This window comes from Podarcis cretensis (assembly GCF_951804945.1).
Source record: "Podarcis cretensis genome assembly, chromosome: 10".
NCBI lineage: Eukaryota > Metazoa > Chordata > Lepidosauria > Squamata > Lacertidae > Podarcis > Podarcis cretensis.
In genome coordinates, this window is record NC_137179.1 from 2584938 (window position 1) to 2600692 (window position 15755).

Here is a 15755-nt window from a genome sequence, read left to right on the forward strand (position 1 = left end):
GGTGTCAAGGTCCGGTCTATGGGCGATCGAAGTCCCGGCTTAGGACGTCAGGACCGGGGGCAAGATGGCAGGGTGGGAGCAGGAATGAGAGTACAGAAGCCAGGGGTCCAAGGTTAAGGAAGCAGGGAGTCATGAAGTCACGGGTTGAGAAGCAAGGAGTCACAGAGGCAAGGGTCTGAGGGTCGGGAAGCAAGGTGTCACGAAGTCAAGGGTCTAAGGATCGAGAACCAAGGGGTCACGAAGGCAAGGGTCTGAGGGTCAGGAAGCAAGGAGTCACGAAGTCAAGGGTCTGAGGGTCAGGAAGAAGGGAGTCATGAAGTCAAGGGTCCGAGGGTCGAGGAGCAAGGAATCAAGGAGCCGAGGTTCCGAGGAGCAGGAAGCAAGAAGCCAAACGCAGCAAGGCAGGAAACGAGTTGCTGTGGCAAAGAGCCAAATGGAAATGCTGACTTATATCCCTTCCCGGCTCTTGCCACCAGGTGCTGTGAGTTAACAATAGGCCTCACCTGTGCAGCTGCACCTTGCCTCTCCAGAACAAACTTAGGAAGGCCCCAGTCCTGCGAAGCCCTATTAGTCACAGGGCCCGGCTCCTGCACGCACTCCTGACAGAAGGTGAGTCCTGCCCCTCTTGCTCTAGCAGGTTTGGCATCAAGGTGGTGGTGGGGAGGAGGCACTTTGCACAGCACAGTTAACCTATGGAACTCCCTGCCACAGGAGGCAGTGATGGCCAGCAACTTGGGTGGCTTCAAAAGAAGATTAGGAAAATTTGCGGAGGAGTAGAGGGCTATGGATGGCTAATGTTTCTGGATGGCAGTTGCTGAGACCACGGGAGGGGAGAGTTGTTCTTGTGTTCAGATCCTGCTTTTGTGGGCTTCAAAGCTGAGGCACCTGCTTGGCCACTGTGAGAAGAACAGGATGCTGGACTAGATGGGCCATTGGCCTGATCCAGCAGGCTCTTCTCATGTTCTCCTGGGGGGACATGACTCCCCATTGCCCCATCTCTGTTTCCTTAGCCAGCAGGAAGCCTGGCTGGAGATTTGTGCATGTCCCATAGCTCCCTGCTAAAATCCCACAACTTTTCATACCACAAAAGTTCTGATGCATTCTTTTTATCCTGCTTTTGCTGTGCTGGAGCACAAGAAGCAACGCAGTAACATTGGGGAAGCATTGCAGAACAATGAGTGAAGCAGCCTTATGTATGGTCCAGGGTAACTCCACGGCAATGCATTGTTATTGCATCAATGACATGCTTGCTTGTTGGTATCTCTCTCTCTCATCTATATCTATATATCTATCATCTATCTATCTATCTATCTATCTATATCTATCATCTATCTATCTATCTATCTATCTATCTATCTATCTATCTATCATCTCTCCATCATCTATCTATCTGTCTTCCAGAACAATTAACAAGACTGTCTTGTTAGACAGATAGATCTATCTATCTATCATCTATCTATCTATCATCTATCTGTCTTCCAGAAAGACAAACAAGACTGTCTATCATCTATCTATCTATCTATCTATCTATCTATCTATCTATCTATCTATCTATCATCTATCTATCTATCATCTATCTATCTATCTATATCTCTCTATCTCTCTATCTCTCTATCTCTCTATCTATCTATCTATCTATCTATCTATCTATCTATCTATCATCTATCTATCTATCTATCATCTATCTATCTATCATCTATCCGTATGTATTTAAAACCTTGATTGTAACAAAAGCCTCTGTTTGTAATAATGTTGAATAATTCAATCTCCCCCACCACAAAACCCACCAATTTGGAAGCCACCCGCCCCCTAGATAAGAAGGTCCCTTTCACTCTTTCCTCCGAGAATAAGAAGGGAAGGGAGTAGTTGCTTTAAATTGTAGGGGTGCAGAATGAGGCTCCTTGCTATTAGCTGCAGAGAAGGTCACCTGTGGCATGGTGAGGTTGCCCGGGTGGGGTGCATTGAGGATGCAGACATGGTTTTTTTGCAAAAATTTCCTTCCTTGCAAGTCTTCAAGCCTTATGCCATGCTTGCTGCACTCAGATCCAAGTGGGTTTCAGAGTTGGCCCTGCCACTTCCCCTCCCCTCCCCCAACCTGGGAAAGCTGCTCTTTAGTGCTAAATCAGAGCAATCGCCAATCTGGAGAAAACCCAATCCATGTTTGCTCAGATTCAGCAGTGAACCGAAGGAAAGCTGTGAGGCAAGCAAAAGTGTGTGTGAGCCCCTAGCCAGATAGTTAATTGGCAGCCACTGAGGATGAGCTTTGAGATGCATTATTATAATTATAATTGGGAGGCACAATTCAAAGTGTTGGTGCTGACCTTTAAAGCCCTAAACAACCTCAGCCCAGTATACCTGAAGGAGCGTCTCCACCCCCATCATTCTGCCTGGACGCTGAGGCCCAGGTCTGAGGGCCTTCTGGAGGTTCCCTCGCTGCGAGAAGTGAGATTACGGGGAACCAGGCAGAGGGCCTTCTCGGTGGTGGCACCCGCCCCATAGAAATAAACAATTATCTGACTTTTAGAAGACATCTGAAGGCAGCCCTGCTTAGGAAATTTTTAAATGTTTGATGAATTATTATATTTTAATATTTTGCTGTAAGCTTTCCAGAGTGGCTGGGGAACCAGATGGGCGGGGTATAAATAAATAAATTATTATTATTATTATTATTACTACTACTACTACTTATTGTTGCTATTGCCTCAATAAAATACCCTGAGTCTGGGATGTGGCCCGAATGCTCACCATGCTGGCTGTTGGGGTGGAGTGCCCTATAGCGTCTGCAGGAGGGTCCAACTCTGCTCTAGAGTGTGGTTCTTCTTCCCGTGCCCCATAGCAAGCAGGGTGGGTCCAAGGCCCGGCTGACTCTATAGGATTTCTGCCAAGGGGCGCAGATCTGACTGGCCCCTTCCCCAATAAAGCTGCCATTCTTGGCATGCCTCTCCCTCCTGGGCAATTTCTGCCTCTCTTTCTGTTTGCTGCCTGCGCAGTTGGCCCTCCCAAGAGAGGAAGCCGATGGCACGGATGGGCAAGAACCCACACGGGGGGCCTCTGCCGCATCTTCTGAGGGAGACATGGAAGGGTGGAACTGGGAGGGCAGCCCAGGAGGCAGAGACCCTTTCCCTGGCCCCACTTCTGGGCTCTCCTACCTGGAATGCTGTCTGGCTGTTGTAATTCCGGATTTCCTTGCTTGCACCACGGAAGAGAAGGACCCGAGCGCAGCTTTCCTGGCAAGGGAAAGAGAAAGGCAGAGTGAACTCTCCTGAATTTTTTTTTATTTTTTTTTTGGGGTGGGGGGAGCAACATGGGAACAGCCTGCACTGCCAAACTGGCAATTCAGAGCCGAGTCAGAGACCGAGGAACTTCTGGGTTTCCCGTGGTCCACAACCTGAAAGCACGTAACCCAAAGCGTTTGTAACCCGAGGTACCCTGTAGGATAGGGTAGGGTTGGGGGCACAGTGGATGAGTTTCTGGAACTGGGGGGGGGGCAGGGAGTGTTCCCTGAAAAGGTTTGAGAACAAGTATTTTACTTTCTGGGAAAGAAGGAGAGGTGTCAGAACTTAATTCTGCAGAGTAGGCTTGAACCTCCGCTGACTTGGAATCCCTGGACCCCAGACTCAGCTTCAGCTACACTTTCAAGTTGTAAGGGGAATGCACTCAGTACATGCTCAGGGGTGGTTTCCTTTAAACTGCTCTGCATATCCTGGAGCTGAATCTTGAGGAGGGCCAGCTGGGAAGAACCCCCTTGAACGCCTCTTTCCCTGTCGGCTTTCTTCATGCAGGCAAAAGGAATGCAGAATCGCAAAATTGTCACGTTGGAAGGGACCCCAAGTGTCATCTAGTCCAACCTGCCTGCCTGCAGAACTGCACTGGTGCAGAAGGAGGAGGGCTCTTGATCCCCTTCAAGGGCTGATCTGCCAGGGGAGGGGGCCCAAGGTCAGAGCGAGGGGAGGCAGGACTCACCTGGTTGTAGAGAGCACAGACGTGGAGGGCTGTGTTCCCGGATGCGTTCTGCGCTGTCATGTCCGCCCCATAGAAAAGAAGGTGCTCTAGGTGTTGAACATGCCCATAGCGACAGGCCTGTTTGGGGAAGGAAGGAAGGGGGGGCAGAGAAGTTTCAGTTCAGGTGGGTGGTCGCACGGGGAACAGCAGCAAGTGCTGGACTCAACAAACCACATCAACAGTGCCCCCTGCTCTCCATGGCCCTCCACCATCACCCTCCGAAACACACACACACCACAGGCTTGCCTTCCTCCAACATTGAATTACTTATTCTGAATCATCTATGCTGCATTTTGCAGACATGATTCCATAGCTGAAATAACACTTTAGAAAAGCGTTATTTTGGTGGGGGGCAGGGTAGGGGTGAGTGGGATCCACCAAGATAATAATAATAATAATAATAATAATAATAATAATGTTTATTTCCTTGACATCTTTTTTTTTTTTTAATATATTTATTAAAATTTTTAAACATAAATGCAGAAATAAAAAACAATGAAACATATATCATAACATATTTTCTTAGCTTCATTGGACTCCCTCACGTCTCCCGTTCCCACTTGCATCATTGCCAATTCTTACCCGCAATTTATCATCTTGTTTACATTCTTATATCCCATTCATTTAAAATATAATCTAATAATGCTCCCAAAGGTTTATGTTTTTTCCTCAATCTCACTTGTCATCCTAATTCCATCTAGTTTAAAAGGTAAAGGTACCCCTGCCCGTACGGGCCAGTCTTGACAGACTCTGGGGTTGTGCGCCCATCTCACTTAAGAGGCCAGGGGCCAGCGCTGTCCGGAGACACTTCCGGGTCACGTGGCCAGCGTGACATCGCTGCTCTGGCCAGAGCCAGAGCTGCACACTGAAACGCCGTTTACCTTCCCGCTGGTAAGCGGTCCCTATTTATCTATTTGCACCCGGAGGTGCTTTCGAACTGCTAGGTTGGCAGGCGCTGGGACCGAGCAGCGGGAGCGCACCCCGCCGCGGGGATTCGAACCGCCGACCTTTCGATCGGCAAGCCCTAGGCGCTGAGGCTTTAACCCACAGCGCCACCTGCGTCCCTTCCATCTAGTTTAGTGGTGCTCAATTATTTATGATCTAGCATCCTTCTTAACATTCAACCAAATTACAATGCTTTTTTAAATAAATCTTAAATTTCTTCCAATCTTCTTCAACCTTCTCTTCTCCCAGGTCTTGGATTCTGCCGGTCATCTCGGCTAGTTCCATATAGTCTATCAGCTGCATCTGCCACTCTTCCAGTGTGGGTAGATCTTGGGTTTTCCAGTGCTTAGCGATAAGTATCCTTGCTGCTGTTGTTGCATACATAAAAAATGTTCGGTCCTTCTTTAACACCTTCTGGCCGACAATACCCAAAAGGAAGGCCTCTGGTTTCTTAGTGAAGGTATACTTAAATACCTTTTTCAGCTCATTATATATCATTTCCCAGAAAGCCTTCACTCTAGGGCAAGTCCACCAGAGGTGAAAGAATGTTCCTTCATTTTCTTTACATTTCCAACATTTATTATCAGACAAATGGTATATTTTGGCAAGTTTAACTGGGGTCATGTACCATCTATATATCATTTTCATTACATTTTCCTTCAAAGCATTACATGCAGTGAAGTTCAACCCAATGGTCCACAACCTTTCCCAGTCCTCAAACATAATGTTGTGCCCAATGTCCTGTGCCCACTTTATCATAGCCGATTTAACCATTTCATCTTGTGTATTCCATTTTAACAGCAAGTTATACATTCTTGAAAGTACCTTAGTCTTAGGCTCTAACAATTCTGTTTCCAACTTCGATTTCTCCACCTGGAACCCTAACTTTTTGTCATTTTTAAAGACTTCTTTAATCTGAGTGTAGTGTAGCCAGTCTCGCACTTTATCCTTCATTTTCTCCAAACTCTGCAATTTCCAATTGTCTCCATCTTTTTCTAGTATTTCCCAATATTTTGGCCATTTGGCCTCCATATTGGGTCTTTTTCGGGCCTTAGCTTCCAGCGGTGAAAGCCACCTTGGAGTTTTATTTTCCAATAAGTCTTTATATTTTGTCCAGACATTAAACACTGCTTTTCTGACAATATGATTCTTAAAGGCCTTATTGATCTTAACCTTGTCATACCATAAGTATGCATGCCAACCAAAAGCATTGTTAAAACCTTCCAGATCCAAAACGTCAGTGTCCTCGAGAAGTAGCCAGTCTTTTAGCCAGCAGAAAGCTGCGGCCTCATAGTACAACTTTAGGTCTGGCAGGGCAAAGCCCCCTCTTTCTTTCGCATCAGTTAATATCTTAAACTTAATTCTGGGCTTTTTGCCCTGCCAGACAAACTTAGAGATGTCTCTCTGCCACTTCCGGAAGCACTCCACCCTGTCCACAATCTGTAGTGTTTGAAACAAAAACAACATTTTTGGCAATACATTCATCTTAATAGCAGCAATTCGGCCTAACAAAGAAAGTTTCAATTTTGTCCAACTGTCTAAGTCTCTTTTAATTTCAGACCAACATTTTTCATAGTTATCCTTAAAAAGACTCAGATTTTTTGCTGTTATGTTTACCCCTAGGTACTTTACTTTTTTAACCACAGTTAGTTCTGTCTCTCTCTGAAACCGTTCTGACTCTGTATCTGTCAAATTTTTTCCCAGCACCTTAGTTTTCTGTTTGTTTAATTTGAATCCCGCCACCCGACCAAAGTCTTGAATCAATTGTAACACTCTTTTCGTACTAGATTCTGGCTCCTGCAGGGTCAAAACTAGGTCATCTGCAAAAGCTTTAAGTTTGTATTGTTTCGCTCCGACCTGGATTCCTTCCACCAACCGGTCCCCTCTGATCATGTTCAAGAGCACCTCCAGAACCGAAATAAATAGCAGAGGGGAAATGGGGCAGCCTTGTCGTGTTCCTTTTTCAATTTGTTTATTTCCTTGACATCTGGTGGGAGGGCATTCCACAGGACGTGCGCCACCGCCGAGGAAACCCTCTGCCTGGTTCCCCGTCACCTCACTTCTCGCAGTGAGGGAACCGCCAGAAGGCCCTCGGTGCTGGACCTCAGTGTCCAGGCTGAACGATGGAGGTGGAGACGCTCCTTCAGGTCTACTGGACTGAGGCCGTTTAGGGCTTTAAAGGTCAGCACCAACACCTTGAATTGTGCTTTGAAACGTACTGGGAGACAATGGAGGCTCCTTGTGCTTCGTATCATGGGCCAAACACCATGGGGCTGCCTTCCACTAAGGCCAGATTCTCCCTGTCCCAAGGACAGCCATGGTTGACGTGCCAGCCAAAACCATTCAAAGGCACTCCCGGCCTCTGAGGCTAACTGAGCCTCTGGTGACAAAGATTGATCTCGGAGCAGCCTGCAAACTGCCACCGTGTTTTTTCAATCCAGAACGGGCAACCAGTCAGTTTCCCGGACATGGGAACAATCATCACAACTCCCCATCAAGTTCAGTTTATTGGCCTTCATCCACTCCACCCCAGACAACAACCCAGATGATGTACGGCCTCTCCAGACTCAGGTGTTGTGGAAAAGCAGAGCCAAGCGTCATCTGTGCTCCAATGGCCTCCTGCTCCAAAATGTCACCATAACCCAGTGTAGCAGCTACCTCACTTTCCCCAACGTGCTGGAGCACAAGAAGGCAGCAATGCAGTAACATTGGGGAAGCATTGCAGAACAATTAGTGAAGCAGCCGTATGTACGGTCCAGGGTAACTCCACACCAATGCATTGTTATTGCATCGATGACATGCTTGCCTCCTGCTCCAAAATGCCACCATAACCCAGTGTAGCAGCTACCTCACTTTCCCCAACGTGGGGCCTCTTCCGCCAGGCAACTGCTTGGGGGCTGAGCTCCCCCTTCCTGGGTGCTAGCCTCCCCACCCACCCACCTGCAGCCGCCTCGCAGCCTCACCTGATGGATTTCTTGCCAGCCGTTTTCATCGATGCAGCCCACCTTGGCGTAGTCGTGCAAGAGGAGCTCACAGCAGTAGGGGTCCCCTCCAACCATGGCACTGTGGTACAGAGGCGTTAATCCACGGCTGTCCTTGTAATCTGTAGAGGCACCCAGGTCTAACAGCGTCTGTGCAAACACAGTCACAGGCAGGCAATGGGGGTCGGTCAGTGGTTGCTGGACCTCTCGGCGCGAGAAAGGCGAGGGGGGCGGGGCAGAGGCAGACCACACACCCAAAATGCCAGGACCTGCAGGAGTACCACTAGGAATTTGGAGGGAGGCGGGTTGCTGGTTTTTTTAACAGCTTTGCCCACCAAGGATGCAGTCCAGGAATGCCTGGGCATGAAGTGGAAGTGGCAAGAGTTGGTTTCCTGGCGTGGCTCAGGGTGTGAGAAGGGTGGTTTCCTCTATCCAAGTCTCAAAATGAATTCAATAGGTGGCTTTAGGCAAGCAAAAATCTCTCTTGGCATAGGAAGAAGAAAAAGAAGAAGAAGAAGAAGAGTTTGGATTTGATATCCCGCCTTTCACTCCCTTTAAGGAGTCTCAAAGCGGCTAACATTCTCCTTTCCCTTCCCCCCCCCCCCCAAACACTCTGTGAGGTGAGTGGGGCTGAGAGACTTCAAAGAAGTGTGACTGGCCCAAGGTCACCCAGCAGCTGCATGTGGAGAAGCGGAGATGCGAACCCGGTTCCCCAGATTACGAGACTACCGCTCTTAACCACTACACCACACTGGCTCTCTAGATCCCCATTTACGGCCCAGGAAGACTAAAGTGGCCTACCATACAAGAACGTTGCACACATTACTGACTTAATGTAAACAAAGCATTTCATGAATGCATAAAATGTGTTATATGAACCATCATCACCATTCTTGGAGTTGGCGTATTTTTTTGGGTGGGGGGGGAATTCACAACTTAATCTTGGAGATGTTGATTTTGCTGTGGTTCTTTTAATTTTTTCATCTTTCGTCTTATTATGACTTGCATGGGGATTGTTTAATCTTGCTGTGCACCTTTTGATGTTTCAGTTTGCTGCTCATGACTACTTTTGTTATAGTTTCACAATATATTTTTGCTGCCGCGTAAATCTTTGCATGCTGTGAGCTGCCTTGAGCGTGGTTTCAAGCAACAGAAAGGCGGCGTGAAAATAAACTATGGTGATAATGACGAACATGTAAATGGTGCAATGCGCACCGTCAGATCGCCCTAGTGGACCTCAGAGCTTCATATCCACACCCCCAATTTTATTAAGGGGACGGCAGGGCCGGCCCAAGACATGCTGGTGCCCGAGGCAAACCCCAAAATGGCCACTGCCCTCTTGTGGTTTCTAGCAACTGGGATTCAGAAGGATTGCTGCCTCTGGCACTGGAGACAGAGCAGAGCCATCCTGGCAAGTAGCCATAGGAAGCCCTCTGCTCCTCCTTGAAGTTGACTACCGTATTTTCCACTTCATAAGACACACTTTTTCCCTCCTAAAAAGTAAGGGAAAATGTGTGTGCGTCTTATGGAGCGAATGCAGGCGGGAGGCTCTGCTCAGGGCTCCCTTTAAAGAGCCGCACGGACCGTGTGTGCGGCTCTTGCTGGCTTTTCCCCGAGGAGGGAGAAGGGACTAACGGGCTGCCTGTCGTCCCTTCCCCACCTCCCGGAAAAGCCAGCAGGCTCGGCTCGGCTCTTTAAAGGGAGCGCTGAGCAAATTCAGAATATTTTCTCTCTTGTTTTCCTCCTCTAAAAACTAGGTGTGTCTTATGGTCAGGTGCGTCTTATAGAGCGAAAAATACAGTAATCTTCTTCTAAAGCCACCCAGGTTGGGGGGGGGGGCAGGACTGCCTCCTGCGGCAGGGAGTTCCATAGGTTAACTCAGTGCTGGATGGTCCGCCTCTACAGGGCAAGGGAGGGTGGTCTCCAGGCTCTACAGGAAGAGCAAGCAGGATGCAATGATGAGAATCAAGGCATTCGCCCCCATCCCGTTTGGGGGCAGTGCTAAGCCACCTCCCCATGCTTGCCTCCCCCCACGCACCAAGAACATCCAGAACCTGCAAAGCAGCCAGTTGTGACACCCCCAGACACAGGAAAGTGGCCCCCAGCGTGGTGAGTGGGAAACACCCCCCAAAAAACCCCCACGAGGTTAGGCAGAGGTACTGGGCAGATGCATGGGAGGCCGGTCAGCTCCGAGACCCTCTGCTCATGGGTGGCAAACTCATAAGGGGGAGAGGGGGTGCGGTGGAATTGAGGGGGGGGGGCTAATAAGTAAAGCGAGCCGAGAGCAGCAGGAGGAACAGGAAAGCGGCTCCAGGCAAACTCACCATCAGGGCAGTGTGATTCCGGCACCGGACGGCTTTGTGCAGAGCCGTCATGCCCTCTCGCGTCCGGAAATCCAGGTGGGCACCTCCATTCCTCAGGGCTTTGATCATGTCGATACAGTACTCCAGCTGGGCGGCCATCGTCAGGGGGCATTCTGGACAGGCCCCCACCCCGCCCCAGGAAAGAGAAGGTGCACATCTGAGAAACGCATTCGGAAGAAGCTCTCCATGAACTCTTGGCCCATCCCCACAACTGAGGAGGGGTGGGCTTGCCTCGCAGCCCCCATCCCACTGAAACCCGCCCCCTCCCCTCATGACAGGACCTGCCCTAGATCTCCTGCTCTTTCTGCTGGGAAACAGTAGCAGTGGGAGTTGGGTCTGGGATGGGCGAGAGAGCAAGAAGCTGCAGGCAGGTCCCAGGTCATCGCTGGTATCTAACACCAAGTAAAATTGCTAAAATGTACAAAACAAGTTCAAAACTCTCTTGGAAATGTAAAGAGAAAGAGGGTACTTTTTTACCATTGGTAAAGGCGTTCTGGGAAATGATATATAATGAACTAAAGAAAATGTTCAAAAATACATTTGTTAAATCACTGGAAGCCTTCTTACTAGGTATAATAGGTGGAGAGTTACCAAGAGAAGACAAAAGACTTTTTATGTATGCAACGACGCCAGGGAGAATGCTACTAGCCCAGAGATGGAAGGAAGGAGGAGTACCAACAAAAGAAGAATGGCAGACGAAACTGATGGAGTATGCGGAGATGGCGAAACTGACGGGGAATATCCGAAACCAAGAAGATCAAGTATTTTCGAAAGACTGGAGTAAATTTGTAATTTATTTAAAAGACCACTTTAAACAGCTAAAATCTGTGGCAGGGATGCAATGACACTTGTAACGTGGAAATATTTTGGATAATTATGGTTATTTAACAGATGGATAAGGGCAAAAGATGCAGCAAATATTTACCGGTAATTTTAAACGTCGAACCCATGGAGGGAGCGAAGGAGGTCCGAAGGTTCAAGAACCTTGTACTTTAATGTTTGAAATGGTTATGTTAAGATGTATAAAATGATTAAAAAAAAACAATAAAAATATATTTTAAAAGGACTAGTTCCATGGCTTCAGGCAAGGAAGATGCCCAGACCCACCTGGTTTTGCAGGTGCTCTGTGCCACTGAGCTATGGCTCTTCCTCCTCAGAGAGAGAGGCTGAGAGTTGTCAAGTGAGCACTAAAAGAGGGTGAGATACTGGATCGCTTGGAGGGATCACCTGGTCCAAGCAGGAATCGGAAGGAAACCTCCCAAAGCACCCCCAACAGATGCTGCTTCATATCCTTTAACTGGGCACATCCTGACACCAACAGGGGCAGCAGGATTTGCCCCAGGGGCACAGTAAAGTCTGGAAATATCAGGAGGTCTTTGGGCATGGAGGGGAGACCAGTGGCGTTTCCGAAAGAATAGTAGGAAATAAGGGCATCAGTTTTCGTTATTCTTTAAAGCAAAGTGCAACAGATGTTTGCATCCATGTTTTGCTGGCTAGCCTTGGGGTGGTTTGCTAAACGTGTCTGAAGTGAAGCTGTTTCATTCTTGTGGGTACAAGTCACATCTTGTGGCAGTCAAGTACAACATTCCTATAGTGGACATGTTTACACATGGGGAGGAATGTTTGTCCAGCCAGCAGGTCAACTGCCTGTTTCCTTCTGGGCTGGGACAGAATCATAGAATCATAGAATTTATTTAGCTTTAAAAGTGGATTTCAAAAAATATATCTAGAATCATAGAATCATAGAGTTGGAAGAGACCACAAGGGCCATCGAGTCCAACCCCCTGCCAAGCAGGAAACACCATCAGAGCACTCCTGACATATGGTTGTCAAGCCTCTGCTTAAAGACCTCCAAAGAAGGAGACTCCACCACACTCCTTGGCAGCAAATTCCACTGTCAAACAGCTCTTACTGTCAGGAAGTTCTTCCTAATGTTTAGGTGGAATCTTCTTTCTTGTAGTTTGGATCCATTGCTCCGTGTCCGCTTCTCTGGAGCAGCAGAAAACAACCTTTCTCCCTCCTCTATGTGACATCCTTTTATATATTTGAACATGGCTATCGTATCACCCCTTAACCTCCTCTTCTCTCTTCTCCAGGCTAAACATGCCCAGCTCCCTTAGACTTCCTCTGCATGTGACTAGAGGTGGGCGTGGCCTCACCTGTGCAGGTAATGACAAAAGCACAGGGCAGGGCAGCCATCTCTCTCTCTTTGACTACATGCATCGAAGAAGCAACATCTGCTTAGCCAAAGATGCTCTCTTGGCCTCCAGCTAAGAGAGGACAAAGGGATAGTTTCCAGGTGTATGTTACTTTTCTAAGCTAAGTCTGCCTTCTGGGATCCGATTGTGAGCAGAATGTAAGTAAACTCTTTTTATACTTTTATAGAAGGCTGTGTTGTATCTTATCTTTTATGAGGGAATAAGGGGGAAATACCAGAACAGTTATTATAGAGGCTTTAGCGAGCCTGAGCAAACGCATCCGCTGTGAGTTTTAAAAAGGGGAATGTTAACACAAGTTGGAAAGGCTATAATCAAACAATATATCCTCTCCTGCATCCCTGAACATTCCCACAGGCCTAGCAGTCTCCTGCTCACAGGTGGAAGTAATTCAGATGGCCCCTCTCATTGAGTTCATCTATCTCCCTCCACCCCCGGGAACAAAAGCAGAAAGTCAGGATGGTGGAGCTCAGAAGCTCAGGTGGCTAATTCTCTTTTTTTTAAAAAAAAAAATGAATTTTTATTGAGGTTTTAAAGATTACAGGGAAAAAAAGAAATAATAACAATCAAGAAAAAGAAAAGAAAAAACAATACGTATGGGGGGGAAAACATCGTCAAAAACCATAAAACAGAAGAAAAAAGATAGAAAAAAAAACAAAAACGAGTCAAACCTGTACATCACTTGCTTACATTCCCTTATTTCCTTGACCTCCTCACACCTCCCATTTTTGTATTCTAATTCAATTTGTTATTCCAGCAAATCCTTCCAACCTTATTTTTATCTTAATAATTTGTCTTAATATACTATAATTTTACATTCTCTCTTTCACCAACTCATTTTTACTTAATCCTTTATGTCATTTCTACTAAAACCACATAATTTTCTTTTCCCAACATCTTTCTAGCAATCCTTAATTTTGCAATATTTTTGAAGATAAACTTTAATTTTTTTCCAGTCTTCTTCCACCGACTCTTCCCCTTGGTCCCGGATTCTGCCAGTCATCTCAGCCAGTTCCATGTACTCCATCACCTTCATCTGCCATTCTTCCCGGGTGGGTAGATCTTGTGTCTTCCAATACTTTGCCATGAAAGTGTGTGGGATGCTCAGCCACTCGGGCACCCCCCCCCCCCCCCGTTGAAAAGCAAAATGAAAACGCAGCCATGGAAAACTGCAGTTTTGGGTTTGTCACCCAAAGTTAGAAGGGGCAGCTAACCCCACTCCTCCCAGGCCATTTTCCCCTGCTCATCAGAAGAGCCCTCTCTCATCTGACCGTAGGGGGCCCCTCTGGGCCAGCATCCTGCCTCACAATGGCCAGCACCTGAGTGCAACAGCCGAAGATCTCTGCAATTCTGAGCAGCTATCATTCAAAGGGCGGCAGAGGCAGAACACAGCCATCCAGTGAGGCTTTGCTCAAGATCTCCCTCTCTTCCCCCTTCCTTCTCTCTCACAGACAAACACACAGGAGAGTTTGTCTGAGAGGGGAAAGTTTTTGTTTTTTAAAAATAGGTAAAGGTAAAGGGACCCCTGACCCTTAGGTCCAGTCGTGGCTGACTCTGGGGTTGCGGCGCTCATCTCGCTTTACTGGCCAAGGGAGCCGGCGTACAGCTTCCGGGTCATGTGGCCAGCATGACGAAGCCGCTTCTGGTGAACCAGAGCAGCGCACGGAAACACCGTTTACCTTCCCACCGGAGCAGTACCTATTTATCTACTTGCACTTTGACGTGCTTTCGAACTGCTAGGTGGGCAGGAACAGGGACCGAGCAACAGGAGCTCACCCCGTGGTGGGGATTCGAACCGCCGACCTTCTGATCGGCAAGTCCTAGGCTCAGTGGTTTAACCCACAGCACCACCCAGGTCCCTAGAGTGGAGTTAGGCATTAGTGATCTTCAGCTTTTTAGTTTGGGACTTAAGTCTTTTGCAGAGCTGGGATGCCTCCCCCCAAAATAATAATAATAATAGTAGTAATAATAATAATGGTAAATAATCAACCCACTGCCCATCTCCCTGGGTCTTCACTTGAAAGGTCTGAGGCAGAGGAACAGAAACTTCACTCCAACAAATCACATCTCCTAAAAGCCATTTCCATCCCAGCGTTTCTCCCTTCCTGCACAAAGCATGAGGTGCAAACAGCAGCAGAAGCTGGATTATTTCCAGCCCATAAAGGTTTACGAGCTCACAGCTGCAAGTCCCGTGCAGCCTCTGCATGCCAGAAATGGAGCACAGAGCCGCCCCGGCCTGCTGTGGACTCAGCATCTCGTCCGGAGCCTCTGAACCCGACCTTTCCCGAAACCCCAACAAGCCACTAAGATCCCTTCTGCACTTGGGGAGTCAGAAAGCTCTCAGGAGCCCGGAGGGATAGTCTGGCTTTGAATGACACTGCGATGGATAAATCCAAGGGCAGAATCTCTCTCTCGCTAGAGAAAGCCTGATATTTTTGGTGGGTCATTTGAGGATTCAGTACAGGAGCATGAAATCTCTGAAGCGCACGCAAAGCGTTGGAGACCTGGCTTTGTAGCCACAGCAACCCAGCGGCTCCTTTTCTGGCAAAAGGGCTTGCCACCTCCCGCTTGGAAAGGAGAATCATGGAATTGCAAACATTCTCCGTCTTCCATGGGACAGTCCTTGATACATCATATCTCCTCTCAGCCTCCTCTTCTCCAGGCAAAACACACCCAGCTCCTTCAACCATTCCTTACAAGGCTTGGTTCCTAGATCCTTGATCATCTTGGTCGCCCTCCTCTGCCCATCTTCTAGTTTATCAACATCCTTCTTAAATTGTGGCACCCAGAACTGGACACAGTATTGCAGATATGGTCTGACCAAGGCAGACTAGAGTGGGACTATGACTTCCCTGGGACACAGGTGGCGCTGTGGTCTAAACCACAGAGCCTAGGACTTGCCGATCAGAAGGTCGGCGGTTTGAATCCCCGCGATGGGGTGAGCTCCCGTTGCTCGATCCCTGCTCCTGCCAACCTAGAAGTTCGAAAGCACATCAAGTGCAAGTAGATAAATAGGTACCACTCCGGCGGGAAGGTAAACGGCGTTTCCGTGCGCTGCTCTGGTTCACCAGAAGTGGCTTAGTCATGCTGGCCACATGAACCGGAAGCTGTCTGCAGAAAAACGCCGGCTCCCTCGGCCTATAGAGCGAGATGAGTGTGCAACCCCCGATTCATCCGTGACTGGACTTAATGGTCAGGGGTACCTTTACCTTTACCCTTTATGACTTCCCTTGATCTGGACCCTAGAC

The 15755-nt window shown here is 48.0% G+C and overlaps 1 protein-coding gene across 11 annotated transcripts in view; it reads right to left on the reverse strand.

Moving 5' to 3' along the window:
• The window catches only part of SHANK3 (SH3 and multiple ankyrin repeat domains 3), a 494453-nt gene that overhangs the window by 260533 nt on the left and 218165 nt on the right, over positions 1–15755 (reverse strand). For 10 of the 11 annotated variants that reach the window (XR_013842778.1, XR_013842779.1, XM_079992132.1 and 7 more), the window contains 4 exons: positions 10253–10404; positions 7911–8078; positions 3964–4080; positions 3150–3227 (listed from right to left, as the gene is read on the reverse strand). Coding sequence is in view for 9 of the 11 variants with exons in the window: in XM_079992132.1 (XP_079848258.1) it covers positions 3150–3227; positions 3964–4080; positions 7911–8078; positions 10253–10404 (515 nt within the window). In the remaining 2 variants the exon portion in view is untranslated. Of the gene's footprint in view, positions 1–3149; positions 3228–3963; positions 4081–7910; positions 8079–10252; positions 10405–15755 lie in introns of those variants that run through there. The other variant, XM_079992130.1, reaches the window with a different exon arrangement.